This window comes from Streptopelia decaocto (genome assembly GCF_964273445.1).
Source record: "Streptopelia decaocto genome assembly, chromosome: 20".
NCBI lineage: Eukaryota > Metazoa > Chordata > Aves > Columbiformes > Columbidae > Streptopelia > Streptopelia decaocto.
This window is the reverse complement of record NC_138675.1, coordinates 1,948,350-1,965,062: the sequence shown is the minus strand read 5'-3', so window position 1 is coordinate 1,965,062 and position 16,713 is coordinate 1,948,350. Positions and strand designations below refer to the sequence as shown.

Genomic DNA, 16,713 nt, shown 5'->3' with positions numbered 1-16,713 from the left:
TTTGCCAATACCATCAGAAAGAATAATCCCAATCACTTGGAAATGATGTAGATCCAAAATGGAAACATCACCAGCTGCCTTCCGTCTTCTCCATCCAAACGTTATTTCCACGGCTACGCGTGTTGTCTGTAGAATCCAAGGGGCTGCATCATTAAGGTCTACTAGAAATTTTGTGGTGACAATCCAATTAACATACCGACTGCGTACAGTGAGAACTGAGAACTAGGCATCAAGCTTTCACAGAATTTTAGGTTCTAGTATTCCGAAGATACTCCAGAGAGAACTTCACCACATGTTGTAGAGTAAGATAGCTCCATCTGGCAGCAGGGATACATCCGAGCAAGGCCTTAATATTATCCAAGACATGGAATCGTTACTTCTAGAAAAGAGTAACTCCAATATCGATGCTGGCCAAAGGAAATCTTCCATCTTAAAACCACCTTATTTCAAGTGTAGATATCCAACCAGCTGCGGAAAACATCCTCTATGGATCCACAAGGTACCAGCCACTGGGATAGAAATCACTTCCGTTTCCAACCCAAAATAGGAAACATAGATAATTCCCAAAATTTTAAATCCATCTGGGGGCCCTAGATACGAGTTTGTGTTTCTCACCATACAAATACAAAATACCTGCCTAGAGAAACCTTGGAACTTACCCATCAAGTCTCCGCTCATAACGTCCTTCCCGTGCATGAAGCGATGGGGGGGGGCCGTAAGTGGGCCCCCCGCCACCTCCTCTGAACCCAGAAACCTCTCTACTACGAGATGCTATGGAAACTGTATCATCCAAGCCCCGAGCAGCACTGGGAATGGTTCCTGGTTCATTATAATCCGTCCGTAGGTCTCTATCTCCCATTTTGTTGACAGAGTTGTGTGCCTTCTGCGCACTTTTGATGTCCACAAAATCCACAAACGCTGCCACTCCGCCTTCCGACCCCCTCTTAGGGAGGATTTTGACACTTTCGACACGTCCATATCTGGAAGAAAAGCAGAGCAGAGCACAAATATTAGCGCTGGTAGAAAAAGGTTGTATTTAATAACATTGCCTCCTTCAAAATCAACATGTTTCAAACCGTTTGCCCTTCCCGTGCAGCAGGAAAATCAATCTCAAAGCGCAGCAGAGGCTGAAGACGTGTTCGCAAAATAAAAGGGGGAAAAAAGCCATTTTCACTTTCCGTCGTTATTTTCAAAACTCCTCTCTTTTGGTTAGTTACCATCAGATCACCCTTTTTATAACAACAGAGCAACAGCAGCTAAAGAAACAGCAAGGTATCTGCAACGAGAGCAGCACTCCTCATTTTTAAAGTGAGGAGCAAGACATAATCAAACTAAAATTGTGTCCCAAGTAGAAATAAAAACACCCCGACAATTTTCTGAAGAAAAACATGACCTTGACACAGCAATTCCGCTACTCCGATCTATATTTAATCCACTCAGCACTGTAACAGGAGTTTTCATTCTGCTCCTCGTTCCCAATTTCAAAGCCATTTATTTACAACAGCCTCGCAGGGCTTTTCTGGAGCACAACCCACATGGGGACCCCCGGACCGGGGTGTTTCTGGGGTTAAATTTTACATCCCCTCCTGCAGAACAAGCCCCACGCTGAGGAAAAGCCCACGGGAAGGTGACACCACCCTACTTAAGGTACATTCAATTAAATAATTGCAACACAGGCATTTACAGACGAGGAAATGTCTACGTAAAAAAATAAAAACAAACAGGTTTGCGTGCACAAGGTGATGTTAAAATGGTTTTCTTAAACACTTTGCATCAACTCATAATGAGAAAGGATAAAATGGGAAGTACGAACATAGCGATGTTTTTAAACAGCCGAGAACCACAGCTCGCGTTTTGGTTGTTCTCTTCTCTCGGCCAAGAGACTGTGAGCAAAACGGGTGAAGGGCTTTAAGTGCAGTCGTTAATCCACGACAAAAAGAGGCAAAGAGCATATTTTTGAAAGTGCTGATAAACGAGAAAGGGACACACAAATAAAAAAGTCATTGATAACTATTTGTAAACTCTGTGAGGAATTATTGCAAAAGATTTTGTACTGGCGAAGGCAGCACCGTGCTGAACAGATCTAAATACATCTTAAAGAGAGGCTCTGCTCAGCGGTACCCGCAGGAACAACCTAACGCGACCGCCCGTCTGAGGAGCAGCCGCTGTCAGAACCTGCGGCTGAGTCTGCGTTACGCTCGGCTTTCAATCCACCTCCCCATTTCATCATTGTTGTGGGGTGACTAATCCTTAAACACGATTCGCAAACCTGCCCGGCTGACTGCTGCCTTCTCATTCCAACCTGACCTACTGTGTTTTATACGCAATCTGGTTGGGATTTAGATCTCGTTTTCCCCTGGTTTATACTCTGCCCGGTACGGCACACGACCTGTTAAGGAATACGTGCGCAAACAAGAGAAAATTAGGCCAAAAAAGGCACAGTCACCTAAAGGACACGTTCCTCTGAGCAGCCCAGAGCTGAGCTTGCTGCCTTTGTACCCATGGGTACAGCACGGTGACGTTTAATTCTCAGGAGTTTCCTGACCTGCACGGGTCATTTTTTATTCTAATTAAAAGCTGCAAGGAGCAAATAATGGTGAACGGTACTGCAGGAAAGGTACTTCTCAAAGTGTGCGCTCTCCCAAGGCCGGATAAGGTTATCTGACCTTGAAGGTGAGATCAGACAAGTGGAGGATATGGTTAATATATATGTGTGAGGGAAAAAAATGGCCAGTTGGATGTGGCACGTGTAGAAAGAGAAGAAACAGGAAAGGAAGAAGGGGGAAGAAAACAGGAAAGAGCCCATTGGAAAAAAATGTTCATGCCATGAATGAACGTGGCGAAAAGTATGAAAGATAATGAGGTATCCTAGTTAGCATCACCCTTTAAGGCGAGTTTCAGTGCCGGTTCTCTGCAGACAACTAAGATGTCATAGCACAGAATGCTCTCAACTCTCATATCCATTAAGTTTTTCTTCTAAATAACATAGTTACAGAAGTGACTGGTCAGAACATGTTCTTCCCTTTTGCTCCCTGTTCACACGCTCGGTTTCTGGCAACACAAGCCCATACTTTGTCTAAAATCTTCAGGGGAAAAAAGAAATACTATCTTAGTACTACTCCAAAACCCTAAAATCCAAATTGACCTTCTGACTGCAATCACCACAGCCTGCCTGGTATGAAGTTACAGCAGAAACGGGCTCTGAAGGGCTCTTCCCACTCACCACCCTGACTGTTCTTTTATTTCCTCATTCTGATGTTATTATAACATACGCACAGACCTCAATTATTTTTCTTCTGCTGCAGGAAATCCAGAAATGTGTTAAAATGTTCAAATACTCGAGCTAACGCCGCCCAGAAAGCACAGAAGATGCAGAACATTGACGTAATATGCTCCCTATGTACCAAAAAAAAATATCACGCAGCAAATGTACAACTCTTGCAGGTTAATTTTCATATTGGGAAAAGTGTATTTTGGCTGCCATTAATTAAAAAAATATGTATTATTTTAAAATAAATCAGAAGAGGATGGGGGAAGGATATGACTGTATTCCACTGGTCCTAAATCATCCCACTCGGAGATGGCGTGTTTTAATCCATCCGTTATCCGGATACATAAATATACGCCGCGCTTTGGCCTCCTGCACCGTACCCTTGACGAGCCCCGAGGATAATCTGCGACAATCGTCTTTGCCGAAAGCGAGGGAGGCAGACGGGGGAGGAGAAAGGGAGCGCGGAGCGGGGGGGTGAAAGAAAACCGAGAAGGAGAGAGCCCTGAGTATTCAAGGACAGCTGCTGGGAGAGGAAGGTTCGCATTTGCCGTGCCCCACCGCGGTCCTGTGATCACTCGCATCCCTCGGTCCCCCACCGCGAAGATTAATCTGTCTAGTGATCCGGCCCAGCCCCACCCGTTGGCGTCTCTCCGAGCTGCTCCCGGCTTGGCAGATGCTGCAGGGAGGAGGACGAGGGGGAGATCCGCAGTGCTGCATCACCAGACGGCTTTACCGCAGCACAATAATACAAGAAAAAAAACCAACGCGATACTTTTTGGAGGAGAGGCGGCGATACCACCGCGGATCGCACGTTAAGGCAAGATGGAGGCGAACGTGCTCCGAGGAGCAACCTGTGTCTGGATCCCAAGGGACAAAAGGCAAGAGGACAAAAGACAAGGGGAGGCACCGCTGCGACCTTTGGAAACGCTCACAGCGCAGCTCTTCTCAACCTCCGCCTGGTATCTTTATACCTGTGCGTCAGCCCTTTCCAAGAAGGCTGCTGCCCCTTTCACAATCGCTGGCAGACCAAACGCACAACAAAGAGGCTCGTTCGCTCCGCTCCAAACACGCGGACGCTCGGGAAAACGCGGCTTTTTGGTGCCTCTTCCCGCCTGCAACTCACGCTGATTAATCATTAGCTCCATTTTGTAAGGAAGGTGGATGAGGCTGCATTTTTGGAGGGGTTTACAGTGCAGGGCAGAGGAGGACGTGCGAAAGCCGGCGTGTGTGCCCCTCCACCAGCACAGCGCCATCGCAGCGCCCGCCTGGAAACACACATCGAGCGGCCTTTTCAGAAAACATTAAAAAGAGTTGTTCGATAATCACCGCTCGAACAAAGCCACGCTAATCCAGCTTTTCAGACAAAGAAAAGGAATTCATAATTTAAGCATTATGGGTTTATTCACTCTAGATCAAAGCACCTCTATAATCAAGCAGCTGAAATGTCTCTGGGCTCTTGGCATGGCTGCTCGGCGTGTTCTCTGGCTCCCCGGCCCATCCTCCTCCTCCTCCCCGCTCTTCCTCCCGTCCGGGTTGGGAATCGCAGCCTCCGCCGGGCTGGTTCCTCCTCCCCAGGGGAGACGTGTCACCCAGACACAGCCCAAATTGTCCCTCACCCCACAACCTTCCCTGGTTCCTCCTCCGTGGGAGACGTGTCACCAACACACAGTCAAAATCATCCCTCACCCACAGCCTTCCCGACTTGCCCACACCGGGGTGGCTGCGCCCTGGCCTCGCCATTTCTAATTAATTAACCGTTTCATCTCGGGTGCTGTTCCAAAGAAAACGCATTTTAAACAAAGGATGGACTATGAGAGAGCCGGCCAGCAAGTATTTGGTAAACAAATGTTACCTTTTAGCTGCAATATTTTATAAACTGATTAGGATCTTTACAGGATGCTATATACATGATAGGAAAAGGTAGGTCAAAACCAGGGAGATTTGTTTAATTTAAACTTTAAATCATAATACCTCCTTATTTCTCACGTTGAGCTCCTGCCCAAGCTTGTGAAGACATTATATCCAACCATTTTCATCACCGCAGACTTCTGAAGGTCAGCTACATCCCTAAAAACCTTTGTACTTTTATTTAGAAGCCAGCGCAACGTTACGCTCCAGATCCCACTAAACGCAAGACACCTTGCAAGATCAAAAACGACGCAGGAGGGTTTTTGTGCTTGTTTTTGCACCGCTCATTAAGAGCCTGAATGGACGATCAGGATTCCCTTTGACTAAAGCCAGGTATCTTTAGCCAGCTGAAAAGCATGGCTCCTTTTTCCGTGCCGCGCTCAAACTCCGTTCTCCTCCATTATTATATAAGCCAGGCAAGCCCCAGCCTGCATTATTCAGTGAAACGCTCGCACAGCTTGAAGCTTCTCTTGGCCAATCGCGTTCCTCTTGCTCTGTTGTTATTTCATAACAAAATTATGTGACCTGAAATAATACTTCTCCAGATGTCTGCGTCTCTTCTCCTCGTTCCCAGCCCCCAGCCAGTCCCATACCCCATTCTGGGGGCTACTCCAGGCCTGTGTCTCCCCCTGCACAAACCATCTGTACGCGTATCTACTTCCCACCCAGGAATATACAAAATAACAAGCCGGAAAAGCAGCAAAACCCACCGCACCGCAGTCCCCGCAGCGGGACACCAGCCCCAAATAATCCTGCTCCCAGTATCACCAACTCACGGCATGAATCACACCATAAACATCTCCCTCCCGCAGCACCAACACACACAGTGTTAAATATTCACCGCTGTTAAAGTTGCGAAGCAACAGAAGGGAACTTGGGTCTTCACAGGGCATTTGCAAAGAATAAGGCACCATAATTGATCACGAGGGCATTACTATAATAAATAAAATATACCATTTAATAGTCATAACATGCTTGGCCTAAGAAAAATAAATACCACCAAGCTTCATATTCATCATAGTCACATAGTTTACTTGCCCAGAAAAATATTTACATGCTTCTAAATTTTTTTCTTTTAGAAAGGCGGTTTCATATCAAGGGTGATACAAGATTTTACCACCTTCAGACCTGAGCGGCCCAAGTCTTTGGAACTGCACTCTGCTGCAAGTAATGCAGAGTATCAGTTGCAAATCTGACAATATCATCGTGTGCCTGGCATGGGAGGAAGATTTGAGAGCTTACAGATACAGAAGAATAATAAAACCTAAACAAGAGACTCAAAAACGGACAAACTGCATTATCGGGTTGGGGCTCCTTCATACAGTAACTGATGTAGGACAGCAAACCCAGACCATAAAGAAATGTGCATAGGGCTGGGATGAAAATAATGCAACTTAATTGAAATGGACCTTCATAGAAACAACAAGCAGAACTCCAGAGTCTTGGAAAATAACACTTCAACTTTTAACAAATGTGGGGAACTGTCACCCAATGAGCCACAATCGCTTGTCTTCATAGCATTGTCATTTAACCCCAGAGGATTTGCCAAACGGCATCTCCAATGCTTAAGGACAAATAGGGCAACGTACACATGGCAACGTATGGAGCACATCCAGCAGCTTCCAGAAACACAACGTATGGTCTTGGCTCTCCTGATCTCCAGCTGCTACATCACATTAAAGATGGCTAAAAATAAAACCAACTAAACGCCTCTCTAATTCTACCTTTCTCGGCACAAAATTGCTGTTTCTATCCCAATAAGTCACCGCGAGCGTTCTGGATGATCAGGAGTAGGAACGCTCACAGTGAGTGACAAATCCACACCACACAAGGCTTTGAAAACCTTTTACTTTCCCAAAGCCAGGCAAAATCAAAGCTCCTCATATCACAAGGAGCGCTGGTTTTCAAGCCATGCCGAGAACAGACCTTGTGACAGCAATGACTCAGAAACATGCCCTAATTACCCAGCTCCCATAATTTTCTAGATAGCAATCTGAGATGCTTTAAAACCTGTTTAGAGCGATCTTTATTGGCTCTGCGACCTTTGCGGGAGAAAAATGACGATCTTGAGGGAATTCTGCGCAGCTCTCCTCCTAGGAATAAAGATCTTTAGGGAAACCTCAACATTCAGGAGCAGAAACAGCCAAGCCGGTTCTGGAGCTCGGTCGGACCCTTTATGTGACGTGGGTGAATCCCACCACCCAAATTACCCCAACCCAGAGCACTCTGAGACTTTGCAGCATTCAGCAAAAGAAAAACCTCCAACTCTAGGGGAGTTTGTTAATGGGGGTTTGTTAACGAGCCCCAGCACGTGTTCCTGCCACGCACCGAAAACAGCCGGGGCTTTGTCTACACTCGTAATCCCTCCCTACAAGATGACAAAGTAGGAAATTAAAAAGCCAGCACAGGCACATTCCCCGAGACTTTTGATACATCTGTTATTTAAAAGCAACGCGCCTGACATATCAGATAGTCCAGCAGATAACTCTGTGCTGAACTAAGCGCTTGCTTCTTGCTTTACAGCTCAGCTGAATGCTCCATTTTAAGACACAAAGTAAGCGTGATTTCCTAATTAAGACATTTTATTTATGTCTTTATTGTAAACTCACTGTTTCGATACCGCTGAGGTATTAATATACAAATTACTACGTACCACCCGAGAGAGAAAAACCAGAATATTTAAAATGATTTATTCATGGTTGCTACTGTCAGCAGCAGCTACTTCTTCCAACAGTCAACGTAGCAGGAAATTTTTCCGCAACCCCCACTGCCAAAACATTTTGCCGCAGATAAGATGTTCTAGCGCGTACGCATCAGGTGAAACTGGAATATAGATCCACCCGCCTGCCTGCGAGATAGAAATCTGTTCCACTGCAACACCCAACAACATCCAAAAGGACTCCTAGAAACTCTTCAACCTGGCGAAGACAAGCCGGGGAGATGAATCCATGCTTTGGATACTGGGGTTAAATGAAGCTGTAAGATTAACAAATAAAAAGCTCGGTGCGCACTCAGCAAGAGCCGGCGGGGCTGGTTTTGATCCCCCCGCCCCAGTGAGCAGTTCCACTGAACCCCGCGTTGCATCAGCCCTCGACCCAACAGTCAGCAAAGGCTTAACGCAAAATTGCCCGGCTGAAGTTGCATAAACGCAGCCGAACGACACAAGTTCCTCGTTGGCGAGGCCGCCTCAGCCAGCCAGAAAAAGGGCAGGAGCTCTGTCATTAAGGAACTTTTCCTCACGGTCACTTCTGTACAATTAAGAAGCATCAGCAGCAGAGCTTATTGGTATATACGTTATTAAAAACACAAGAAATCAAAGCGGCTTTGTGAGCAGAAATAACGAAGGCTCATTTCTTATGGATGCACGTCTTGAGGTCGAATTCTCCGGCGTCCAATAACCGCCGGTTCCCAGTGCAGCTTTTCCCACGCTCAGGAACACCTCGCTCTCCCATGTGGATTCTTTAATGTCTAATAAGGGTTGCACTCCCGCTGCAGCTTTTCTCTCCATGGGGCCACTAATCAGGTCTCTCTCCTCTATTAAAACCGCTTGTTTTCACAAAACTCAAAGGAATGTTGTATCTCTGAGACGACGAATCCCCCTTTGCCCTGAAGTACAGCTGGAACGGGCTAACAGGTTCAAAATTGATTAGGGAAGATACATATACATAGCAAAATCACAACAATCTTGCTCTCCAAGCAGAGGAGAATAAGTACAACTATTCATAAGAGCCTAAAGAGGTTACAAAACTTGGTAGAAACTCGGCACGTTCAGCTGTGTTGTGTCAAGTGTGATGCGCGGTGATTGTTCATCCTCCAGCCCCCGCAGATGTGCGGTATCGCGTTACTGCGCGCTAGACACAGAGCCGCTGACTTCCATCTCCAGGGCATTTGTTCTTCCAGCTTAAATCATCATCTGCAGATTTGCTTCAAAAATACCGGTGGCAATAGACTACGCTGAATGCTTTCTGCAGAGGAATTGCTCAAGCCTGTTCTCTCATGTGACTGATTTTAGGATTCGTTTGGATTCGATTTTAAGAACGCGCCGCATCACAACCGGAGGGGAATCTCGTGATTAATCAACTTTTTCCGTTCTTGCATGAAAGGGTAATTCCCCATCTCGGTTTTGCTTCTCCAAGCCCTGCTTTGCATGTATTCGGCAGCAGATGGAGGAAAATGCGGAGTCATAACATTATGGTCTCCCCGCCATGCTGCGGAGTACTTTAAATATGTATCATCTTCAGGCTTTGCAAGTCCTGGTGCTCTTACTTCTCCAGGGAAACACAGACCTCTTCTCCAAGGCTTGTACGTCTTCCAGAAAACGGTATTTAAGAAGAAAATAGAGTTTATCTGCCTCTTAGACCGTCCCAAACGACTGGATCGCTCTTCCACTTCGAACCACAGCTCAGTTTGAACAAGTGACCAGCTTGCAATTCAGCCAACAGGTCTGACAACTTGACATTCATTTCTGACAGAAAGCAGCCACTGATCCAAGGACTCACAGTCAACTCACAACACAAAGGAGCTCGCCTACTCCTAAAAGTACGACCTTTGAAACCAGGCAGGAAAAATAGTCCCACCGCCCTGAAAATAAAGTCAGTTCCCAGCCAGCCCAGCCTCCTCCACAAACCCTGTATTTAAACTGGCCGGCCGCTCCCGTGCTGCCCCACCAGTCACCCAAATACAGACGTCCCAATGTTATTTTGTTGGTTCGTGACTCACCGCTCCCATCACCCTGGAGAAAGTGCTCGTTCCTGTGACTAAACCAACTGGCAGCGCAATCCTCGGCGTGAGCCAGGTGTCAGCCCAAGGAAACTCCATATTCCGGGGTGAGCCCGGCGCACGCTCCGTGCTTTGTCTGCAGCGACTACCTGCGCTCCAGGCGCTTGCTCCACAGGCGAGAGCTTAAAACTTTCCACAACTGAGCTCCTTGGCCAGCTAGATTTTAATGGCTTTTCTTCTGATGCAACTCCAAGTCAAGGTTTTGCAAAGCAGAGCTGGAATCAGGCTGGCTTGAATGTCTTGGTAATGACGAGTGAGGTTTCTCAGCCCTGTTTTATAAGAATTCAGCAGACCTGTGTCTCTAAAGGAGGGGAGATTCAGGCTGGACATGAAGAAATTGTTGTCCCTGAGGGTGGTGAGAGCCTGGCCCAGGTTGGCCAGAGAGGTGGTGGATGAACCATCCCTGGAGACATCCCAGGCCAGGCTGGACGGGGCTCTGAGCAACCGGAGCTGGTGAAGATGTCCCTGTCATGGCAGGGGGGGCACTGCATGCGCTTTGAAGGTCCCTTCAACACAAACTAGCCTGTGATTCCATGATCTCGAGGAGTATGGGCACTACCAGGCCAACAGGGCTCCTCCTGTACTCGAAGGACGAGCCAGATACACCATCCCATCCACAACCCATCCGCACCACCGCCAGAAAAGCCGCTTCCTAATTTTATACTGTTTCTGGGATCAGCTTCGCCTTTAAATGCTTGTTTTCCAAAATTAGTCTGACACGAGGTAGACCAGAGCGTGAACTGCCAGCACGACCGAGGGACTGCACTCTCTGAATGGATGTAGAGGAAGAGACGCTTCCTGAGCTCAGCGGCTGCCAAAAACCAGCGTATCTCACTGTACCCACAACCAGCATATCACCTACAACATCAGTGCCGAAGCTGGTTTTATTTTTTAAATGCAGCAAAGCTTCTTTGCTACTAATACTTCCAAGAAGTTGCTTTATGGTTAAGAAAAAGAGCAAAGGTTTATTTAAACTTTGATTACAATGAGGTTACTGTGCAGATCGTTAGCTGTCTAGATGCGTATTTAGCTGGCTTTCCAAGGGCAGTGTCTCACACACACAAGCACGGATCCTCTGAAATTAAATCAGATGTTGATTACGTATACAAGGGAGATACTTATCCATCCTGAGCTTTTATTCTCCTCACAGTTAGGATGCTAATGAGACCGGAAGACTTTTTTTCCTCCAAAGACAACTACTTTTAACATACAGCTCAGCAATTTATTTCTCTTATTTTGCCCTATTAACCATTACAAGTCACCCACAGCTGCCACAGAGGGAATGTCTAAATGAGCCTCTATGTGCTTTTCGGCAGCAGTCGCTATTAATGAGACCGGGAAGTATTCGCAGGAGTGGATGGACCACGGCTCGGGGCTTTGGGCTGTGCGGAAGCCGGGAGCATCTCACCAAAAACACAGACACCACGGTCGGGGAATCTGCGCCAGGACAGTAAGTTACTCAACGAACCCACGCACAGAAAACATGACCAGCTGAGCTTTGTATCTGGAGGAAAATTAAAGGTCATTCACCACTTGCTAAACAAGAAAAATAATTGACAACCTGGCGGCAGTCTTCTCATTGAGCTAAAAGATGATTTCAAACCCAATTTTGATTTGGTACCCGATCACCTTCGCTACAAGAACTTGGTCTGAACCCAGCTGCGATTTCAGGGGATAACAAAAGACACACAAGCTCTTCGGTTGGGATGGAGGAACACACACAAGGTGGTATTGTCTCCATCTGAGAGCCACCAGCATCCAACAGACCATCCATCCACACTCCTTCCAGAGATCTTTGGACTTATCTGGCACTTAAGTGTTGAGATGAGGACACATTCAGGGCATTCTGATGAGATTTGAAAGTCCACGCTTCGGGTACAAGCATGCTTATAAAAAAGTGCTCTCAATTTTACATTGCTAAGCTTAACTAAAAAGGGACGAGGAAGGAAGCAAAAAAAAAATCTCCGTTTTGTTCTCAAAAGATGCCTGGGTCTTTGAACAGAAACCCGTCATTAAGACCGACCGCAGCTCTTCTCCCGTTATCAGTTTGTCTAAGCGGAAAGTTGATGTTCCTTCCACATCTTGATTCTGGTGCATTCTCACCCAAGTCATCATGAACGCTTGGACCTCAGACAAGGCACAAATATACAGACTGCAGTACAGAGCCAGCCACATCCAGGGCTACGAGATACGCTTCCAAAAAATCCATCGCAAGAAGGATGTTGTTTCAACCGAATTCAGAGACGCCGTCTTCATACTCAACCTAACACATCAGATTGCAGCAGGCCCTGGAATATATCCCAGTGTATTTATGAAAAGCTTGTAACCATGTTTATTCTTTTATGAAAGGATGTTATCTCCCCGCTGCAGGATTTTACAGATTGCACGGGACGATTACGCAGCATTAGCAGGTTAAACAATAACTATGGAAATGCAGAAGCCAAAGCAGCCACTGGGTTTAATTCGTTGTACGAGAGTCATCACCACATCTTAATATATTGCTGCAGAACAGCGTTGGAGATGTTGTTTTCAGACTCGAGAAGACCAGAGCTGCCGTTATTGACCAGGCAAAACCTCTTGCGGGTCCAAGGTGGGAAACACTATGGATTTGAACAACGAAAAAAGCAGCTTCTGTCTGATTTTCATTAACTGGTCAAACAGTCTTTAGAACACTAGAAAGACTTGTGCAAAGGCAGGAGGCTGGTTGTACACTGTGAATTTCCATCGTCAGGCTCATATTCCTCCCACGAGATTTCTAAATCGGCATGCCGAAGATGCAGCTAAACTCAAAATCTTATTATAGAGACTAATCATACTTTCTAGTTTATTCCTCAGTTCATTGTTGAGGAATGTTTGCCTTTGCAGTATCGGGTTTCAGGGCGTTCTCAGACCTCAGCAAGTTCACCGAACTTAATAAAAAACACACGACCAAACATCTCACAAGCGCTTATTTTTGGTAGCTACCAAAATAAGAACGTATCCGCCCCACCAGCAACGACTCTCCCGAAACCTTCAGCAGTCTAAAACCAGCCGAGAGGGGGGAGCCTCAGTTTTACCCCTTCCCAAACATCCTTTTTTGATACTCCTTATTTCCCAGGTGCATCCTCGCATGCAGAAGGCATCTCCTCCTCTTCACAAGCTGACAACAGCATGAAACCACCGCAACGGCAGGACAGCCAGCAGTCGTCACACAGCAGCTCACGAAAGCAAACGTCCCCAGGAGCCCCAGGTTCATCCTCACTCACCGACTCATCCAAAATCTGAAACCCATTTGGCCATTTACTTCCTTTTTAATGAAAAGCCGGCTAGCGCCGCTTCACCCCCAGTGAAGATGAGGACCTAATTTTGGACACACCTTTAAGACGGCAATAAGGTCATTTGCCGGAGGACTTGGCGTGACTTTCTGTCCTACAAAAAGCCAGGAGGGAAGAAAACAAGTCAGCAAGGCTATCGCGAAACAAATTTAAGCCTTTTCTCGTCGCCTGTTTCAGCTTGATGAATGAATGAATTTAATAGATCTGTAAGCCTCGCGAGGACTGGTACGTTCTCAACATGCTTTCCCGCAGCCTGGAAGAAAGGGCACTCGGATTATTTTATCATCATACCAAAGGCGTTTAGGATAAGGGTAAAGAACTACCAAAAGCCAACGCCGCTCCGGAGCAGCTCAGCAACAACAGAAGCTGCTCTCATCAAATCACAAATAAACACAGAAACTTCAGAGAAGAACCAATGCCAGAAAAGCTCAGCAGATGACAGAATTTTCTAACCAACTGACATCATCTTATCTAACAGGGCTCTGTGTATGAAAACACTTAATAGAACCTTAGTCCAAATCTTTGCAGCTTTTCATTATGTTTCTTTGAAACTTTCACTAGGAACCGACTGAGACTCAAGCAGGAGTCGCCTGGTGTCTTCCGCACCTCCTCATTCTGGGCAATTAATTTAATCCCCTTGCCCTAATCCCCCAACCAAATGTTCTCCCATCAACTTCTTGGGTTTCATCTGCAAAATTAAACATTACCTTCAGAGCAGATATTTGTAAACTGGGGCGCAAACAGGTCCTGATACTGCCCAATATTCTAGATGTTGCTTGAGAAAAGCGAGGGCATGAGTTTTACCTTCCTCATCCCTTCAAAGGCTCTGAACTAAAAAAGCTTGTACCTGATCTATGAAAACACTGTCACCTAAAAATGATACCAATCCAGAAAACAGGGACAGTTCATTCTGTAGACTTCTGCATTTTCTTAAAATAAAAATACACCTGAATAGAGATCTCTATATGCGAAGCTGATTCAGTGCAACCATCATGAGTTCGCATCCTAAGTGATACCCAAGAGCTATTACTCGATTAGAAGCAATAAAAGCCTGGGAACATATTTGACAGTTTTACTAGAAAAAATAGAGCACTATTACTTCCGACTGGAGCCCGTTCCTGCGGAAAGGCACTGCGAGACCTGCCGCTGCCCGACGTGGGAAAAAGACACAGGAACGGCGCTGTCCTAGCAGAAATCACCCTAAATATGCACCGAGATTTTCCGAATCGCCGCTCTGCCCCACATCTGAGAGCAGTTGACCAAAATCCCGCTGCCTCAGTCCATCGGGGTGACACACGGAGCACAAAGCCCTTGAAAACCAACCAAATGTTTTCTAGAAGTTATCGAAAACAAAGCTGCGCTGGCCCTTACAGCAGTTTTTTGCAGAGCAGTTCCTCAGGGCTGTTGTGTTTAAAACACAAACCACTTCAGGATGCATCTGCAATTTATTTCTAACAATTGTAAAGGTTTCCTGGAAGTCAGGGCTTCTCCTGGACTTGGTCGTAATCCCCCCCACACAACAGGAGATGCCATCCCAAAGTCACACGGCTCATAATTAAGAGGCTTTTACTCCTCTTGCCCTTTAAAACATCAATAAACGGACAAAGCCGTGTTCTTTCAGATAACTGGTAGAAAAACACAGGGAAAAAATAAATATATGGAAGGGCAGCACTTGTGCTGGGGACAACTGTTACTATATTTAGTCGCCTTGTTCTGCAAGCTGCTGAGCATCTGTTTCAATGATGGTGAATGACTTTTTTTCCTGCTAGTTAAGGCAGCATTAATTAGACGAACCCAAACGATTGCTGCCACTGCTTCTCATCGCCTAAAACAGAGAATCGCTGCTTATTCCAGCCTAAGAGCCGACCTCCTGTCCTGGCACCCATTTGCTTTTGTATCCGGGAATGCCTTGATAACTCATTAGAAAGTTTGTTTTTTAGAACGGAGCATCTGTGTAGAAGTACAGGAAGCCTGTAACAACTTGTTAAAATGCACATAAAAATCATTCATTTGCGATACCCTTTAATATCAAGACAACAGATTAAGAAAAAGGCTTTTAAGGGAAAAATAACACTGCTCATGTAAGCCAGTGCTTCTCGAGACCAGATTCAGCATTCTCCCATTTGAGAGGAGAACTTGTAAGCAGAGAGCGTTATTTCAGTTCACGCTCAACAAAACCCATCAGGAACGTTCAGAAAAAAATAAAATGCACTTTCTGCAAAACACCTCTTTCGTTTTAATGCCTTCCTGAAGAGAATTACTTGCGAGACTGCAAACCCAGGCAAGGTTCCCACAGTAAGTGGTTAAGTGAAGGGGGAGGAGGGAAGCAGCAAACCCCTCCGCCTGAATACGCCTGTTGGGTTCTGACTTTTTTCCGAGTCTCCCTTAAATTCTTGCTCCTTTAGAAACAAAATGGTTGTTTCTCAAACTTGCCCCTGCAGCAGCAAGCCCGCTTGCATCCAGGCTTTAACATGGAAATACCAGTATTTCCTCAGCAAAAGTGGCAAAACACTCCCTCCCGTGGGGCGCAGGGAGGCTTTAGGGGTAACGCTATTCCTGGTCGCAAGCCAAGATGAGATTTTAGGCGATATTTCCCCCAAATTCCTCCCCCGGCTCAGCCTCCCCACGCTCTTCACCCAGTTCTCAGGCTGGGGGATGGGTGGGAACTGGGTTTCGCCAAGCCCGGCTCCATCTCAAAAGACTTGCTCTCCAAATTAAACCATCCTTTTCCAAGGAAGGAGCCTTCGCATCCCACCTCATCGCCTTCCCTATGGATCTATACCCCCCTTCCCTATGGATATACCCCCGCCACACGCAGTCCTTGTGCAACGTGTCCCTTCCCCCAGGCAGCACCAGCATACAAAGGAAGCCTCGCTCCATTGTCCACCTACAGCACCTTTAAGTCGAGCCTAAAACCGGGCTCAACACATCCCCCCTTCGCAGCCACCAATATTTCTGGGTTTACATCCCCAAAAGGGTCTCGGAGGCTGCGTGTCATCCCCCCCCATGCATTAGTAGCTGCACCCGCATGTTTTGAAACGTGTTTTAACTGTGTTTACTCGCCTGAGATCAGCCTCATCCAAACACGCAAATCCCGGTTAAAAATCGGATTTAAAAAACGGAGAGAAACCACAGAAACAAGGGTTGAAAAATCTCCTTCTCAAACTCACAAAGGTAAAAACAACCAACCAACAACAGCAAAAAAAAAAAAAAGGTAATTAACAATTCAGCGCCTGCCATTTTTTCCCATCCATCTCTAAGCAACAGTACCATAGCAACTTTTTCCCTGCTTTAGTACATCTTCCAAAAGCTGGAGGACTGGCCAAAATAAGACCCAGGAATCTCAGATTTCCACTCCTGAGTACCTATTCCCTCAGCCAGCTGTGCCTGGAATTAAACAAAACAACCCCAAAAAACCCTGCCTTTGTACAACGCTGGCTC

The 16,713-nt window shown here is 46.3% G+C and overlaps 1 protein-coding gene across 6 annotated transcripts in view; it reads right to left on the bottom strand.

The window, feature by feature from the left end:
* Positions 1–16,713, bottom strand: part of SPEN (spen family transcriptional repressor) — a 66,391-nt gene that overhangs the window by 47,659 nt on the left and 2,019 nt on the right. For 5 of the 6 annotated variants that reach the window (XM_082069744.1, XM_082069745.1, XM_082069747.1 and 2 more), the window contains exon 2: positions 660–980. The exons of the other annotated variant lie outside the window; for it this stretch is intronic. In XM_082069744.1, coding sequence (XP_081925870.1) covers positions 660–980 — 321 coding nt within the window. The remainder of the gene's footprint in view (positions 1–659; positions 981–16,713) is intronic. 6 annotated transcript variants of the gene reach the window in all.